The 16,611-nt window shown below is 37.2% G+C and overlaps 1 protein-coding gene across 3 annotated transcripts in view; it reads right to left on the minus strand.

The window, feature by feature from the left end:
- The window catches only part of megf11 (multiple EGF-like-domains 11), a 194,379-nt gene that overhangs the window by 125,936 nt on the left and 51,832 nt on the right, over positions 1-16,611 (minus strand). For all 3 annotated transcript variants that reach the window (XM_022679668.2, XM_022679667.2, XM_015605777.3), the window contains exons 2-5: positions 15,842-16,009; positions 12,386-12,509; positions 682-783; positions 12-112 (exon numbers count right to left, since the gene is read on the minus strand). In XM_022679668.2, coding sequence (XP_022535389.2) covers positions 12-112; positions 682-783; positions 12,386-12,501 — 319 coding nt within the window. In that variant the 5' untranslated portion in view covers positions 12,502-12,509; positions 15,842-16,009. The remainder of the gene's footprint in view (positions 1-11; positions 113-681; positions 784-12,385; positions 12,510-15,841; positions 16,010-16,611) is intronic.

A 16,611-nucleotide genomic window follows, 5' to 3' on the forward strand; every position in this document is an offset into this window, starting at 1 on the left:
TAGACACTTACGGACACACAGTTCTCCACTCTCGAAGTAGCCGGGACAGCACTGAGAGCGACGACGGTACATGGTGCGCACCCCCCTCCGATACGCTGTTTTGTAGCTTATTCTGGAAAGCACATGATTACAGGATCGTGAGAGAGAGAAATTCAGCAGGTAACCAGGCAGGTAAATTCAAATGGAGCACACACACACACACACAAAGCCAGCTGCTGGTTAGCATTAGCCTTGAACCACTTTCATTCCAAAGAGCACTAAAGCACTTGAAAAAGACAAATAAACACAATTAAAAGTGAATTAAAGAAAAGTTCCAGCAGCGTGTGAAGGACGTCTCCCTTTGACGGGTAATATGGCAGGGCAGTGACTCATTGTATGCAGCGCTTTTATCTGGGGACGTCGACGATAAAGTATTTAATGTGGCCATTAAAACTGATGCAGTGTCTGATGATAGTCAAAGGGCCATTTTCATCTCGGCTCTGACCACTGCAATCACTGTCAGTTACATTAACACAGTGCTATTAGACACAGGCAAACTCAGCACCCTTTTCTGACTCACAGCTTTTAACACATTCTGAGCTGGGGACTGTGTTATTCTGGGGAAAAAAGATGGGGGTGTAAAAGGGGGTGGTGGGGTCAGAGGGGTTAAGCAGCTGAGGGCAGCTGAATATCAGTCTGTACCTGTGTCTGGTGCATTTGAACCAGTTGAGGATGTCCGTGCACCTGGTGTAGTAGATCTGGTCGAATGGATGGGAGTAGGACTCCTGTACAGTCACAGCATAGCTAAAAGAGGAACACAGAGACAAATTTTTACTCATTTTAAAACAAAGAAAATGGAAATGAGTAAGTATAAGCTTGTGTAATGTTCTAAAATAGGGTAAACAACTGACAAATATTCCATTCTTTCAAAAGCAGCACTGACATTTCCAAATGTGCAATGTTATCATGCTGATGATACATCTGATGATATTTAGGTTTGCATGAACTGCACTCAACTGTTGTTGAGTGATTGTTGAGACTAGTAACGCTGATAAACTTATCCTGTGCAACAGTGGTAACTCTTGCTCTTCCTTTCCCGTGGTGGTCCTGATGAAAGCCAGCTAGATTCTGACGCTATTAATGGTCTTTGTGACTGCACTGGAGAATACTTTCAAAGTTCTTGAAATGTTTTAGATTGAGTGACTAAGATTTTTTTCTTTACTTAGTTAAGTAGTTCTTGCTATAATATGGATTAGAACATTACTCAAATAGAGCTATTTACTGTATACCAACTCTACCTCACAAATTTACAACTGATGCTCTCAAACACATTAAGAGGACAAGAAATTTAAGAAATTTACTCTTGACAAGTTCAGCACAGCTGTTAACTGAAAGCTATTACAGGTGACTCTACCTCATAAAGCTGACTGAGAAAATACAGCCAAAATGCATACAGTGTGCTGCAGCCATGGAAATGGATGGGCTGGCTATTTTTTTTTTGCTGAACATGTAATCACTGAGCTTTAGTAAGGTTTGCTAACCATAGGCATGGGCATTTTGGACACTGAAACTATATATAGTAGAAGAATAAGAAAATATACATACAAACATATATAAATATACACACACTGATCAGCTACAGAGTAAAACTCATTGTCACTTCCCACTGTGTGTCAATCTGGCAACCTGGGTGAGCTTCACATCTGTGGAAAAGCAGGTGGGTCATATAACTCTATCCAGTCCTGTGTTTGGACTCCTGTAGCAATTTAGGTTATGTTTTGGTTTACGAATAAATACTGATACGTTAACATAGTAATTTGAGGCCTTGATTATTTTCCTTGCTCTGCTAAGGTACTGGGAACTGGAAATGCATTTAAGAGAAGGTGATTATTTCTTTGGCAGTTTTAATAACCTTTTATAGAGTTATCTTGTCTGCTACTGAACATCTAGCATACCATACTGTGATGCAGTATGCCAGCACATTCACTATTGTGTAGCAGTAGAAGGTCACCCGCAGGTCCTCCTTCAGATTGGTCCTTCATAGCACTCTCTGAAAGTGCAATCACTCCTGGGACTTTTTTTTAAGTTACCAGACATAAAGAGATCCTCTGCAATGTGGATTCCAAGGAAACTGAAGGTGTTTTTTGTAATCTATGAGAATTTATTTAGTTTTGCTAGTATTAAGTATTAAGTACTAATTGTAATGTTCAAAGCATGGTATTTCACACTTGTAATGTGGCACATCATGCTTAAAAAGGTGCCTTTGACACGAAATCACACCTTGTCTTCTTCTCAGCTTATTAACTCAAGAATGTCTCAACACATCAGCATAAACCATATACAGTATATGGATAGCTAGAGCTAGAAAGAAACCCTACAGTTTCTGAAAATGCGATTAATTTATTGTGGAAATTCATGTAATATCAATAAAAATATAAGAGGAAATATCACATGATAATTCACAAGATAATTCACAAATTCCAGTGGATTTTAAAGTTGAAATGTCTCTTCAGTGGTCAAGTGATTTAAAACACAAAACAATGACTCTGTTCTTTGATGACGTCACTGACATTTTTTTATATTTTGTCAGAGATTCTTTAGTTCGGAGGAGCTCTCTTTTTAGAAAGCTCACAAAGTTAGCCTTCAAAGAAATTCCATAAACATTTTATATTTTTACTTAAAATGAAGAATAAACATAATTATATTGTTATTTTTTTCTCTTTTGTTATTAATAAATAATAAATATTTTCTCTTATATTCTAAAATTTTCTATGATTTAGATTTTTCTGTGATATCATTTCAGTATCGGTATTGAGATATTTAGGCAGGTATCAAAAGTCATAATGTTGGTATCGCAACAGCACTGTTTACAGTTTGCTGCTATGAACGATGTGAATTAAAAAAATAAGACTATTTTCCAAAACATTCAACCCACTGGTTGTTATTAAGTAAAAGGCCTTATTTTTGTGTGTTTATAATTGCTTTTTAACCAAGCAAAATATGTTTTAACCACTTAATTGGAATGAATTTTTAATAGAATACTTGATTACTAAAATATTCAATTATTTTGATAGGAACACTATCTGGTGAGACTCAGGAATGATTACAGTGTCTTTGTAAAGAGTGTTAAAACTGTGCTATGCTAAAAGAGAAGAATATGTGCACACTAGTGTGTTTAAAGTGTTCATTAAGCTCACGCATTCCATTGTCACAACTCTTCTAATCCTTACACAAATCACAGTTAGCTACACATCTCTATTCACAACACAATTTGGAATTGGTTACAAATGTCTATCTTTAGAAAGATCATTTTTAATGTCAGATTTTTGTTAAACTGCAGCCAACGAAGTGACACTAAAATCCCCCAAGCATTCTCCTTCAGTAAGGCAGTGTGTAAGCTCATATATCCCAGCAGGGCCGTCTCCGCCTCTCTGTGGAAGAAATCATTCCCGCTTATTTTTCATTACTGACATCCTCTTGCACAACTCATAATTATTCCAGCAATATGCTTGGCAAGATTGATTGGGATGAGAGTGCATTGATCAATTTAAGGCCTGTTTCATTTTTAGCAAGTTATCTTCACTCACACACTCACATACAGACACACACACATACAAATTCTCTCTCTCTCTGTCATCTCCTCCTCTCCCTCTCTGGGGATGACTCAACTTAAGAAGATCAATAATGTCCTGAGCATTTACTGATTGTAACTGATCTCTATAGCCTGGCAAGTGTCCCCAAATCAACACCTCTGGAACACTGTCCTTCACATCCTGTCAACCGTCACAAAATGTCAATACAGCCAGGAGACGAAGGCCTTCTAAAAGTCTCAGAAGCTGTGTGATGTGCTTGCCAACTCCAGATTATGGTTTAAATATGCAAGCTGTGTAAGTAACATCATATTCAGACATATTACTATTCAGGTGTGTGATATTAAAAAGGGGTTCAAATGAACTTGTGGACTTCTAGATGAAGGAATTTGAATATGAAAACGCTTTATCTCTCCAGAATGGTCGTTTCAGATTCAGATGGGGCGCTTTTGTAGTCTGACGAACACTGCTGGCACTGATGGCAATAACACTGAAATTATTATCGGCAAGATGGTACAGTACATCAGGAACCTGCAGGTTCTAATATTTAATAGCACTTTATTTGAAGACAACCTATATAATGCCTTATAACACATTCATAAGCATTAAATAAAGTAATGCTTGATGTACAAATAGCTTATGACAGCACACACAGCATGACTTTTCAAGACATTTTAAGAAATCAAGTAGCGTTGACAATATATCATAAAAAACATAAATTGTATATCTGTCAAATATTGTATTTATATTTAGTTATAATTAAATTTCACTATATTTAAAACACTGTATATACAATTTCACACTTAGAATATATATATGATGTATTGGTCTCTCAGCAGCATCCTCAGGACAGTGCTTGCCTATTAAGAAGTATGTGTTTTAGCTTCCTGAAAGAATCTGATGCCCTTCGACTAAAGTGATGGACCTTTGCTTCATTTATAACACTGTAGTGAAACAGAATTCCCACAGGATGTAAAGTTTATGAGGCAGATGCCTGTTTATGAACAATACATCAGTTCTATGAATGATTCTGCAGCCCTCTAAATAATGTTGAAACATTTTCTTTTATTCACAACAGATTCATTTTCTGTATAAGAAAGGAAGCCTTCGTCCAGTTTTATAGCACTGTTATTGCTCCTCATTAACCCAAATCTATAAAGTAATAAACATGACAATTAACACTTATGCATGTGATTTTATTAAGATCTCAATCTTTCCACATAATTACATATGTTGTGATGTGAGTACTGGCATAAGCTATTAATAAAAACTATTGCTGTTTACATGCATACGTTGTTATGAATCCTATAAGTAGGTACACTTAAAAAAAAAAAAGGACGCTATTTTAGTGATCTATAGATAAGCCCTCCGCCATGCACCAGGCAACTTGATTTAGGTTGTGTCAGAGTGTCTTTGCTATCGTAACGTTGGGAAAAGTACGCTTCGTGCAGCCCTTAATGATCAAAAAGGCATGTACTAATTTCTTTTTATTAATCACTTCCCTTTAAGAGCCATGTGCGCTCTGACTTTAACGGATTATTATTTCAGAGGCACAGCTCCCTGGACATATCCAACATTTCTCAGCAGAAGAAACTGACCTGTATACAAACTATACAAACTGTACACAACATAGTGTAGTTAAAAGATTGCCTAACTCAGATTTTGTGTTCTGCACATCAGTCTAGCTAACAGAAAACACAGACAATGGAGCGCTGAGCTCTTGCCGGAATTTGAGCTTTTCATCTTCTCATAGTTGATAAGTATCAGTTAGATTGTTTTGTCACTCTATATGGCAGTGAAATTACACTACAGATTGGTATGGTGCAGGCAGCTATGTAATTGACAGCTTATCAATAGACAGGAGATCAGAGCTCATCAACACCAAAGCCCTCAATAGCAGGGCTGCTCAGCATATTGCTTAAGCATTGTAATGGTAGTGTGTGCACATGCTAACGTCACACTGGAGGGTGTGCATCATCATGTAAGGCTGATTAAATTATGCTATCACATTTTTGCTGCATGACACAAAATTAAAATTTGGACTTCTCATTTTGATTAATTAATCTACCAAGGACAGACGTCATATATGCCCAATATTGCTATATTTAGGGGGGCTCCTAATAAATAAAAACAATGTTTCTGAGTTGTTGTAATTCAATAAAGTGCTGACCAAACTGAGCTGCAGAACTGAAAATGTAAAGTTAAGATAAATAGAGAATTAAATCAAGTATAAATGGAAGGCCTTTAAATTTAAGTGTACAATACATTGCTTAATAATTTACAAACAAAATGCTACTGCAACAAAACAAGGCAGGGCCTGTATGCTAAGACATTAGGACTACACACAAGTACACAAGAATACAAGTAAAGAGAAATGCGAGCAAACAAGAATACAAAGTAGGAGCACCATAGAGAAGACTACATAATACTATTGCTGCCTTCAAGTCGTGTCAGAAATATTTACAAGCGCATGAACACCACCACAAACTCATCAGATCTTTAGATAAGCCCTGTGTTTCTCAGTTTCTCAGGAGGTCCGTCAGTAACAAGAGGTCAATAAATTAATGACATATTTAAATTGATAAATAGATTCAATAAATTAAGACAGACAGTTAGTATTGTAATCTGCTTAACACTTAAACCCTTGTAGGTTGTTATTAGCTAACTAATAAATTCCCTAGCAATACGTGAAAAAACTTAAAAGTCTAGTATGATTCACGGTACTAATGGGATAAAAACATCACTCAACTAATGTAAGTCTTATTTGCTTTATTCTCTTAAAGTAGGGCAAAAATAAACCTCCTGTTTTTTGTGATAATAGACCAAATGTATAAACAAAAGGATTTTCCTATTGGCATCCATTTCCACCCGAACAAAAAAAACACTTAAATGCATGTCAAGTTGTAATTACGACCTCAAACCTCATAACATAGGAATTTCCGAGGAGGACTTAACGGCAGAATATAATCCCACAATATGCAGTACAGTAAACAATGCATACAGCACAATTAACACAGTACATTATTTATGTATGGAAAATGCGTTATACACTGAGTGTCGTAACACAGAGTATAAAGTGCTGTATATAGGGCAGTATAAACACAGACCCAGACTCAATTACCAAAACAAATTATGTGTGAAAACAAGTCAAGTAGAGCATACTTTATGCAACATAGTGATTCTTCAGTAATCATAATAAAAGTATGCAATTCTAACAGCATGAATGGTCCCTGAGTGGTAAGTTCAGACAGTGCAACAAAAAGGCTGGCAAGAAAATAAAAGTTTGCAAGCAAAAGGGAGAACTGACAGTTCATCTGTAACTTGATTACGTTGGTAACAGCATATACAGTGGTATGGAAAAGTTTGGGCACCCCTGATATTTTTTTATGATTTTCCTTTATAAATCATTGGTTGTTCAGATCAGCAATTTCAGTTACATATATAATACAGCAGACCAACACAACATAAGTGAAATGACGTTTATAAGATTTACAAAAAGTGTGCAATATTACTTTAAACAAAATAATGCACATGCATAAATTTGGGCACCCTTGGTGTTTTATTGATTTGAATACTTTAAGCACTACTTATTGGAACACAACATTTGTTTGGTAAGCTCAATGACCCTTGACCTACATACACAGATGAATCCAATTATAAGAAACAGTTAATATGGCAAACTGCAAAAAAGTTTCTCTTCTCTTTGTATCTTCTCTAAAGAGGGGAAACATGTAAACCTCAAAACAACTCTCAAATTACCTGAAAACAAAGATCATGGTTAAGAGGAATTATTCTTTACCAATTTTTGTCAACATAACTATTATTTTATATTTAAAAAAGTAGTTATCTACATTGGTTTGGTATTGTTTTTGTTGCTCTTTAGTTTTTGACGTAGCTTCAATGTTTTGGCCTCAGTCTGCTGTTCACTCTCTGCTTGTTATTCTGTTTGTGGCTTAGTTGTTCTCAGCCTTTTTCCTTTTATATTAAACATCTAACACACTATATATCTTTATACACTTTCTTGTCATCTGACTTGTCACCCAAGCATTCCATGTATAAAATGATCAGGATGTTTTATTCATTATTAAGGAAACATAATTTAGTTTAAGAAGTGGCATCTCTTGACAGCAGTGCTTCAACCAGATTTTTTATCTTTGAACTGTCAATTATGAAGTGGAAATCTGTAAAATTTGTGATATAAGCTTTGATCCTGCCCACCACCCATTCCTCAGCCTTATTTCCACACACTGGGTTGCCAGGTAGTGAGCACAATAGCAGCCTTAATATCCTTGTAAAAAGGTCCATGGCCAGAGAAAGGAGTAAAACGTGGGTAAATACTGATAATGCAATTAAGTAGATTTTGAACCCAATACATTCTCTTGAGTACAAACACTCAAATTATTTTTTGTGAGCTTTTTTGTGCTGTCTCAGAGGAGATGTAATGAATCAAAAATGTCTCAAATAAAATATAAGAATAGTCAACAGTGCTATTAATCTGCTCCTAGGGATTATGTTATACTGTGCAGCTAAAAGCAGCATGCTGTTCTCCCTGGCTCCTCACATCGTGCCCTCAAGGTTCTGGCCTGGGGCCACCACCAGGCTGGCTGTGGTTGGGCTGGATGGGTCTGGCAAATCACCATCTTCTTGCTGTTATTAGTACTGTCACTGACACTGACCTGACAAACACATTGCTGGGGAGTGGTTGCCAGCTCTGCGTGGTGTCGACACAGTGTCTGTCTTGTCCAGGGCCAAGCCAAGGGCCTGTGAGATGAAGTGGTGGATGTCATAGACAATCTGGTGTGAGAGGCTGCACAAAAATGCGGAGTGTCAGGTGTTCCTGGGTGGTGGAATCAAACTAGGTGTAGCTGTGCCATGAATATTAGACAAGGTCAGCATCGAATGAACCTAGATGTTCTAGTTTTTTGGCAACAGCTGTTGCCTCATGTTGTCGTTGTCCCTAAGCGGTCCACTACGGCTGCCAGGAGGGGCATGTGGAATCTCTGACACTGTCAAAAGTTAATTCAGTTGTATACAGATGTCTGGAAATCCATGGGCAAAATGTCTGTTACTGAACATAATTAATAGAGCAGATAAATTGATCTGAGTGTAGTCAGTTATTTGCAGGTAGTTTTTTTATCAGTGTTTGTAATGTAATTAAGAAATGGCAGTTAGCAGTAATTAGGGTTGCAGTGGTAACCTGACATACCATGGTATAAAAAGCATGGTTATCATACAGTGAATGTTAACTTATGCAAGCAAATTGAAAATTTTTCCATCTTTTTTCCCACCTTGGTCAGACTTTAGTCTCAGTAACTGGCACCATACCTAACCACACAGAAAAACAGACCAATTTTACCAGACTCCACCCTCATAAATCTAAAATCAGTAGTGTGGGATTACTCTGAAATCTCCCTAATGAACACAGGGTTCACTGACACTGTCAACAACAATCAGTAAGTAATCCAGCTCAGAAAAACAATTAGCATCACAACTAATGTACTCCAAGCCTGCACAGGTCAGCTATCATCGTTGCGACTAACCCGCTATTCTAGATATTCTATATCATACTGTAAAAATCTCTGTTGTAACCTTAGCAGTAGCAGAGGAGGTCATGAAAAAAACAATTTAGGTAAAAAAAAACAAAAAAAAAAACAAGCACATTTTCTGCCAGAAATATTGTTTAAAAAAGGGAAATTAAAGCTCTGTTTGCCTGGAAAAGCCCTTCAGAGAGATTTATCAGACTCAGCAGCTGCACAAATATGACCTTCATGCTACAAACTCCGGTGACAGAAGTTTGCAAAAGAACACTTAAACATTCATTGTTTCTTCTGAAATCAAGGGTATTAAAAATGAGTTTTTTTCGTTGTTGGTTGAATAAATTCCAGAGAGTTACATTTTATTCGTAATACTTCTCAACGGTGACTAGACAAGCTGTGTGTGAGCATTTACACATCTGTGTCAGCAATGGGTGCATCTTAAAGTATCTAAGTGAATTAATAAAAGGGGTGGCATTCGTTAGAATTTGGACAGGAAGTGCAAAACATTTTGCTCGCAATCAGTTAGGAGGTACTGGATGTCTCGAGGTAACAAAATGACACAGAAATTCATTAAACAAACTCCTGTTATGCATAGGGATAAATGGCTCATTGGGAAGGTTAAAATTATCAACATCAGTTAAGATGTAGGTTAAGTTCAACATGAGGTGTAGGTTTAAGTTTAAGATTTAGGCTAAGGTGTAGCATGTTAAACTTGGTTGGTTTTTGGTTGAGATGTCAGTTAAGTTTAACTTTATGTGTTTAGGTTTAGATAGAGGTGTAGAAGAATTTAAGGATTAAGTTAAGGTTTAGTCTGAGGTGTAGGTTATGTGTGTAGTATGAGTGCTGAGTGTAAATGGTTGTGTGCAACATGTACAGGCGTAACTTCATTCTTTTTTAATACATTACGTTTAGATTTAGGTTGAAGTGTAGGTTAATTTTAAGTGTAGGGTGAGGTGTAAGTTAAGTTTAGATTGAGGTTGAGTTGTAGATTAAGCTCAGTGTTAGGTTTAGGTGTAGTAGGTTAAGTTTTCATTTAGGTTGAGGTGTAGGTTAAGTTTAGGTTTAGGTTTAGGCTGTGGTGCAGAATAAATTCAGGTTAAGGTTGAGGTGTAGGATACGTTTAGGTGTAGGTTTAGGCTGTGGTGTAGAATAAATTCAGGTTTAGGCTGAGGTGTAGGTTAAGTTTAGGTTTAGGTTTAGGCTGTGGTGTAGAATTAATTCAGGTTTAGGTTGAGGTGTAGGTTAAGTTTAGGTTTAGGTTTAGGATGTGGTGTAGAATAAATTCAGGTTTAGGTTGAGGTGTAGGTTAAGTTTAGGTTTAGGCCTAGGCTGTGGTGTAAAATATGTTCAGGCTAAAGTTGAGGTCTAGGTTAGATTTAGGTTGAGGTGTCGGCTAAGTTTATATTTAGGCTGAGATGTAGGTTACATTTAGGCTTGGGTTGAGGTGAAGGTTTAGGTTGAAGTGTATGTTTAGGCTGTGGTGTAGAATAAATACAGGTTTAGATGTAGGTCAAATGTATGTTTAGGTTTAGGTTGAGGTGCATGCTAAGTTTAGATTTTGGCTGAGATGAGGTTAAATGTATATTTAGGTTTGGGTTGAGGTGTAGGATAATGTCAGGTTTAGTTCAAAGTGTAAATTAAGTGTAGGTTTATGTTTAGGCTAAGTTTAGGTTTAGGCTGAAGTATGGGTTTAGGCTGTGACGAGTTCAGGTTCATGTGTAGGTTAAAACTAGGTTTAAATTTAGGTGTATGCTAAGTTCAGGTTTAGGCTGTGGTGTAGAAAAAGTTCAGGTTTGGGTCTAGGTTAAATTTAGGTTAAGGTTGAGGTGTAGGCAAAGTTTAGGTTTAGGTTAAAGTATACGTTTAGACTGTGGTGTTCAATAAGTTCAGGTTTAGGTTAAATGTAGGTTTAGGTAAAGGTGTAGGTAAAGTTTAGGTTTAGGCTGAGATGAAGGTTACATTTAAGTTTGGTTTGAGATGTAGGTTAAGTTCAGGTTAAGTTCAAAGAGTAGGTTAAGTGTAGGTTTAGGCTAAGCTTAGGTTTAAGTTAAGGTGCAGCTTAAGGTATAGCTTTAGGTAGAAATAATTTGTCTGGGTTTCAGTAGTAATTTTTGCATATGTACAAAGGCTGAACAGTGTGTGAATGCTAAAATTGTATTTTATTGGCATTTATAATAATTCCCCCTGAGACCAGGCTACGGTAAGTTGAGTTGCCCCATTGAGCTGCCCCTGTCTGGTGTTTGAGCATGCCCTTAACCTTTTCTGCTCCAGTACCTTTAGTGCTGTAGTATGTTTGACCCTGCACTCTGAACTTGGCTTTGTAAGCTGAGCTATTGTAGCATTACCCTCCTGAGACCTGGCAATCCACTTTTGTCCACTAGAAATAAATCAGAGACCTATATGTCAAATCTGTTTGAATCCTATTGGGCTGTCCAGTGAAACCTTAACTGTGGAGGTGTGGCCAACAGAGAACAGGGGCATTCTTTTCCAAATGTTGGCCATTGCAGTTTTGAGATTTTATTGATTAATCACACATATTATGTATATTTTCTTAATACATTTTTTTCTTGAAAATTACATTTCTAACTTAGTTTTTGTATAATTTAAGTAGAAGTGTACAGTAATTTGAACCTTTTAGTTTTTTTAGAATTGTGGAGCAGGTTTTTGGAAATATTTTAGAGGACCTTGAATACCCGATGTCTTCAATAAGGGACATATAATAAAAAATAAGCAAATACAATTTTTTTTCACACTCTAACATTCGTTTTAACCACAAAACGTAAATATTTTAACCTTATTTTAAATATTAAATCTTTTTTGGAGCGTTCTCATGAGAACAGATTTATAAATCACAATTCGTGCATATTACATTTAACCACACAGAATCATCTTTCAGTAGTAACAGTCTTACATGTATAACTCAACAGCCTCAGCACTTATTGGTTCTTGTTTGGCAGCAGTTGCAGTAGTCATTTTAATGGGTCACTATGACTTTTCCTAATGTCCTCTAAAAGGACTTTACTCTAGCTGAAGTAAAGCTTTTGGGTAGTTTCAGCCCTGCTGATGGCTGCACATGACACAGTTTAATACTCAAATAATTACACAGACATACACCACTGCACTATAATGTTACAATCCTAATCCCTTTGCCTTTTGAATAAAAGATCTCTGTTCAGTGAGCTGCTGGTGGGAGTGGAGGATTGCTGTGTGTATGCTGCAGTGTGTTAAATGAAAGATAAGACTTAGTGGAGCACAGGAGGGAAAGACAGCTCTCCTCACCTTTCCCAGTGACTGCAGACATTGGGGTCGTCTGGGTTGAGGCTCCACACGCCGATAACGAGCCCCAAAACAGCCAGCACAGGCTGGGCTAAGGGCGAGGCCCGCACAGGCCCCATCACCACTCCTGAAAGAGAGAGACAGAGTGAAAGAAACACAGATTAGAGCAGGGAGGGGAAGAGTGCAGGGGAAAAATGTTAGAAAGTGGAAAATGTTGCAGTTTATTGTTTTCTGATCTAGTCTAGAGTCGTAGTACATTGTTGTGGGGTGACCCCTTTGTTACTGGCCGCCTATCTATTTCTCTCTCTTTATCTATTACCTTTTCCACACATTTTAATAACAGTAAAAAGTCAGTAAATAGATTTTATTATTTTCCACTTCATCTTCTCATCACTTATCATCAAATATAATAATAAGTGGTAATAGACGTGCATATCTTTATGCTCCATTTTACGAATACATTTAACTACAGACAATTAAAGACAATAAGAAAGAAATACAGAGTAAAAAATTCAGCATCTACGCTAATGTTATGTTTCATGCTTTCAATAAACTGCAGCAACTAACACAAAGTCCCTGCTTCATAGACTTCATAAGCATGCATTCACTTCATGTGAAAGACTCAAACAATGAAAGAGAATAACCCATAGTTTAAGCCCATTAGCCTTGATTATGCACACACGTACACAATAGTAATTAGTCAGCTGAACAGTAACAGCAGAACTGCAGAGAACTGAAGAAATCCTATGACATTTAGTATTCAACACCATTAAGCAACAAAGAATTAACATTTCTTGGACCATTTCTGTTGTTTTCATGAGAACATGTTCACATTATATAAAGGGCAGCTGCTGTTTACTTTAACAATGCAAAAACATTGTTAAAATGACAAAAATGAGTCATGAGGTTTTGATATGGTAAATGCTCATAAAATATAAAACAAATGCCAGTGTACAGAAAATAGTAGCTGCAGTTAAACCTATTTGTGGTAATATTTAGCTATTTTTGTAAAAGAAAAAACACAGGGGGCACTTAAAAAGTGTCAACCCTCTTGAATAATTTTCTTTTTTATTGCTTTTACAAAAGAAAACATGGCCAGTAAAATTTAATGTCAAATGAAAACAGATTTCTACAAAGTAATGTTAATTAAATAAAAATGTATAATGTGAGATGTGCAAAGTTCAGTAAATGCAATTTTGGCCGCAATCACAGAATCTGTGTGCACAGATCTCAATCAGGCTTGCATATCTGGACATTGCTTAATATCTGTCAATCAGGCAGGACAAGGATCAAGAGTGAACAGCCCTGAACCTAGGTGATTTCTCTCTTACTTATTGTGAAACTACTAGCATTAATTGCCTCGACCTCTGCTGTATAAGACAGCCACTTTAAAGGGAGTAAATAATCAAAAAGATATAAATATTTATCACAATTGTTTTTGTAAAATCTTGTGACTCTTATATCTTATCAAGATTCCATTTATGAAATGAATTACTTTTGTTTGCTACATAATTGAAACACACAAACTGTGTGTCAAAGTTTCTTGATGAATGGAGCAATAGAATTTCTCCAAAATTACCTGAAAAAACTCCATTAAGTGAAGAAGTTATGAGGGCTTTATCTCTCTCCTGTAAAGTTGCTGTTTCGGAGATACTTGTTTTTCATTGGACAAGAACAACATTTATGTTGGGGTCACTAACTTAATCAACTCTATATTAAGTTATACATGGAATTAACAGATTTTTAAAAAATCTTAATATGGATATCTCTTGTCTAATAGGTATCTTTATAAAAAACTGCACTGGAAATATGGAAAACCATATTTACATTAACACAATTAATTATTTTTTAAATAGTTCTCTGCTTGGTTAAGTCTTTCTTCACCATGGTGGAATACCTTTTGCAACAGATGCTTATTTATAAACTGTTTAAAATGGTTATAAACTGAATCAAAAAGGAACCCTTGAAGCATTAAAACTTTAGCTATTTTATCGCGATAAAAAGAGACCCTCACTGTGAATATAAGTCTTTGTACAGCTACATATAAGTGAATGCTTTCAGTTTATGCATTCAGCCATGTTTCTGAAGTAGGAGATGACGGGATAACTTTGCTTTAGAAGCCCCTAGCTTTGAGGAGAAAAGACAACATTTACCCAGGCTGCCACTCTGCTGACCTAAAATCCTTGTTCATGGCATTAAGTGGTTTTTCAGAGATTTGTTCCATGACAGGAACTAAGGAGTATGTGTGTGGAAGCATGCGAGAAGGCCATTCTTTAAAGTTGTCAGTACATTTCATTAGACAGTTGACAGGTGAGGAGCATGCGAATGTGATGGATGGACGAGCGAGGCAGTGACAGATGCGACGCAGGCTTGACTTTCCTCTACACAAAGGGCATGTGAATGACACAATACGTAGTGATGTGAAAGTGAAGTATTCTTCACATGATAGAACTAATGAGATCCCATGGCAGGAGTGAGCGGAGTAGGCAGTGGAGTTACTCCTGCCAGTCCTGCAGCCAGAGGCTCTACCTGACTCAATATTCACTTCTGATCAGCTTATTGGAGGGACTGTACTGCCACTAACTGTTGTACAGCCTCAGGTATTTGTCTTGGAAATAGAGTCATCATTTGGTCGGTAATAAGTTTGCATGGTTTAAAAGGTTCTGTCGGTGGTACAGGTCCTGTGTGCTTGATAACATGCCGCGTAACACTTTCAACTAACATGTAGCCGCTTAAATACATGTGTAGCTCATTGATGGGTAAGGAAGAAAATCAATTGCCTTCACCTCCCAGGAGTACTAGATCATCTAAAGAGGCAGAGGTTAGATCCAGGTTGCCTTCTGCTCCACGATAATGATTCATTCATGCACACTCTCTTCTCCTCGACACACACAATGATTTCTCAGTATGTGCACTGCTTTTCTGCAGTAAAATTGCTCTATTACACTGAAATGCTAATGGTTGAATATGGTGCTTCAGGTTTCATAAGTAGGCCTCATAAATAGACCATGGCCTTGGCCGGCTGAATACATGCTGAGGGTGATCTTTCTCTTTAGTACAGCATTCCTGTAAGCCTGAAAATGGTCTGACGGAAAGCCGTGTGCAGCTTTTACATGCTGGCAGAGCTGGCAAAAAATTACATGAGAAACGACCAGCCGTTCTCAATTGATTTCGGGTCAGAAGAAACCCATGTATTATAGATTATTGGCTTTCGTGGTATGATTAGCTGATCTTTAATCAAAATGCATTTGAAGTTGCCAGCGATTCCCACAGACTCGCATTGATTTGTGAGGCTGTGACATCTTCTCATGGCTTTGCTATTGAAGTCCCTGACATCAAATTACTGCACATTTCTTCTTGAAGTGCGAATGATCCTAATGGAGGCTGAGTACTCAGTATGGAGGCGCCTAGGTGGAGGAACAAGGAGAGGATTTAGGAAGGAAAAAATGCAATGCTCACCTTAGACCACAGGCTGGAGGCTTGAGAGTGGAATTTAAGAGGTAAAACTGAGGCTGGTCACAGTCAATCTGTACTAAAGATGCTGGGTCTGGAGGCAAAGGCTGCGGAGAGGATGCTTGGATGGATAAACCAACTCACTGATGTCTTGCAAAAAAGGAGGGGGGGCACCTGGGAGTAGATAAGTAGAGGAAGAAAGAGATAGAAAAAGGAAGGAAAGAAAAAACAGAGATGGAGAGATAAGCTACAAGTATATAACTCCTATATAACTCTTGATTGAGAGAAGGATGGGCCTCTAAATGAGAACAGACAACAGCACTGGGACATTATGCAACAACAGCACATTATTAAAGTAGGAGAATAGATTACAAACCAGAAATAGAAGTTAGGGGAGAGGTAGAAAGGTAGATAAACTCAGTATGTGACTGGTGATTGAGATAAAAATGGGCTACAAAATGCCTGAAGATAGTAATCATGATGACAACAACAGAATGAGAGCTGCACAGAAGCAGGGATTCTGTAAAAGGTGCTTTGGGACTAAAAGTAACAACTGTTTAATCCTTCATATGAAATCTACACAGTGTCCCTATGTTTGGAGGAGATTGTTCCTCTCCTGAAGGCACATCGGGTGAGGGCTTGCATTATCTTGAATGCCTGAAGTGTCATCACTGTTCATCTCATAGCATATGCCCAGAGAGGCTTCTCAACAATAGCACAAAAAACAAGTTATTCATGTGCATTAATGACACAGTGAAGTGCTACTGTGGCACTAG

Source organism: Astyanax mexicanus, chromosome 9, assembly GCF_023375975.1.
Source record: "Astyanax mexicanus isolate ESR-SI-001 chromosome 9, AstMex3_surface, whole genome shotgun sequence".
NCBI lineage: Eukaryota > Metazoa > Chordata > Actinopteri > Characiformes > Acestrorhamphidae > Astyanax > Astyanax mexicanus.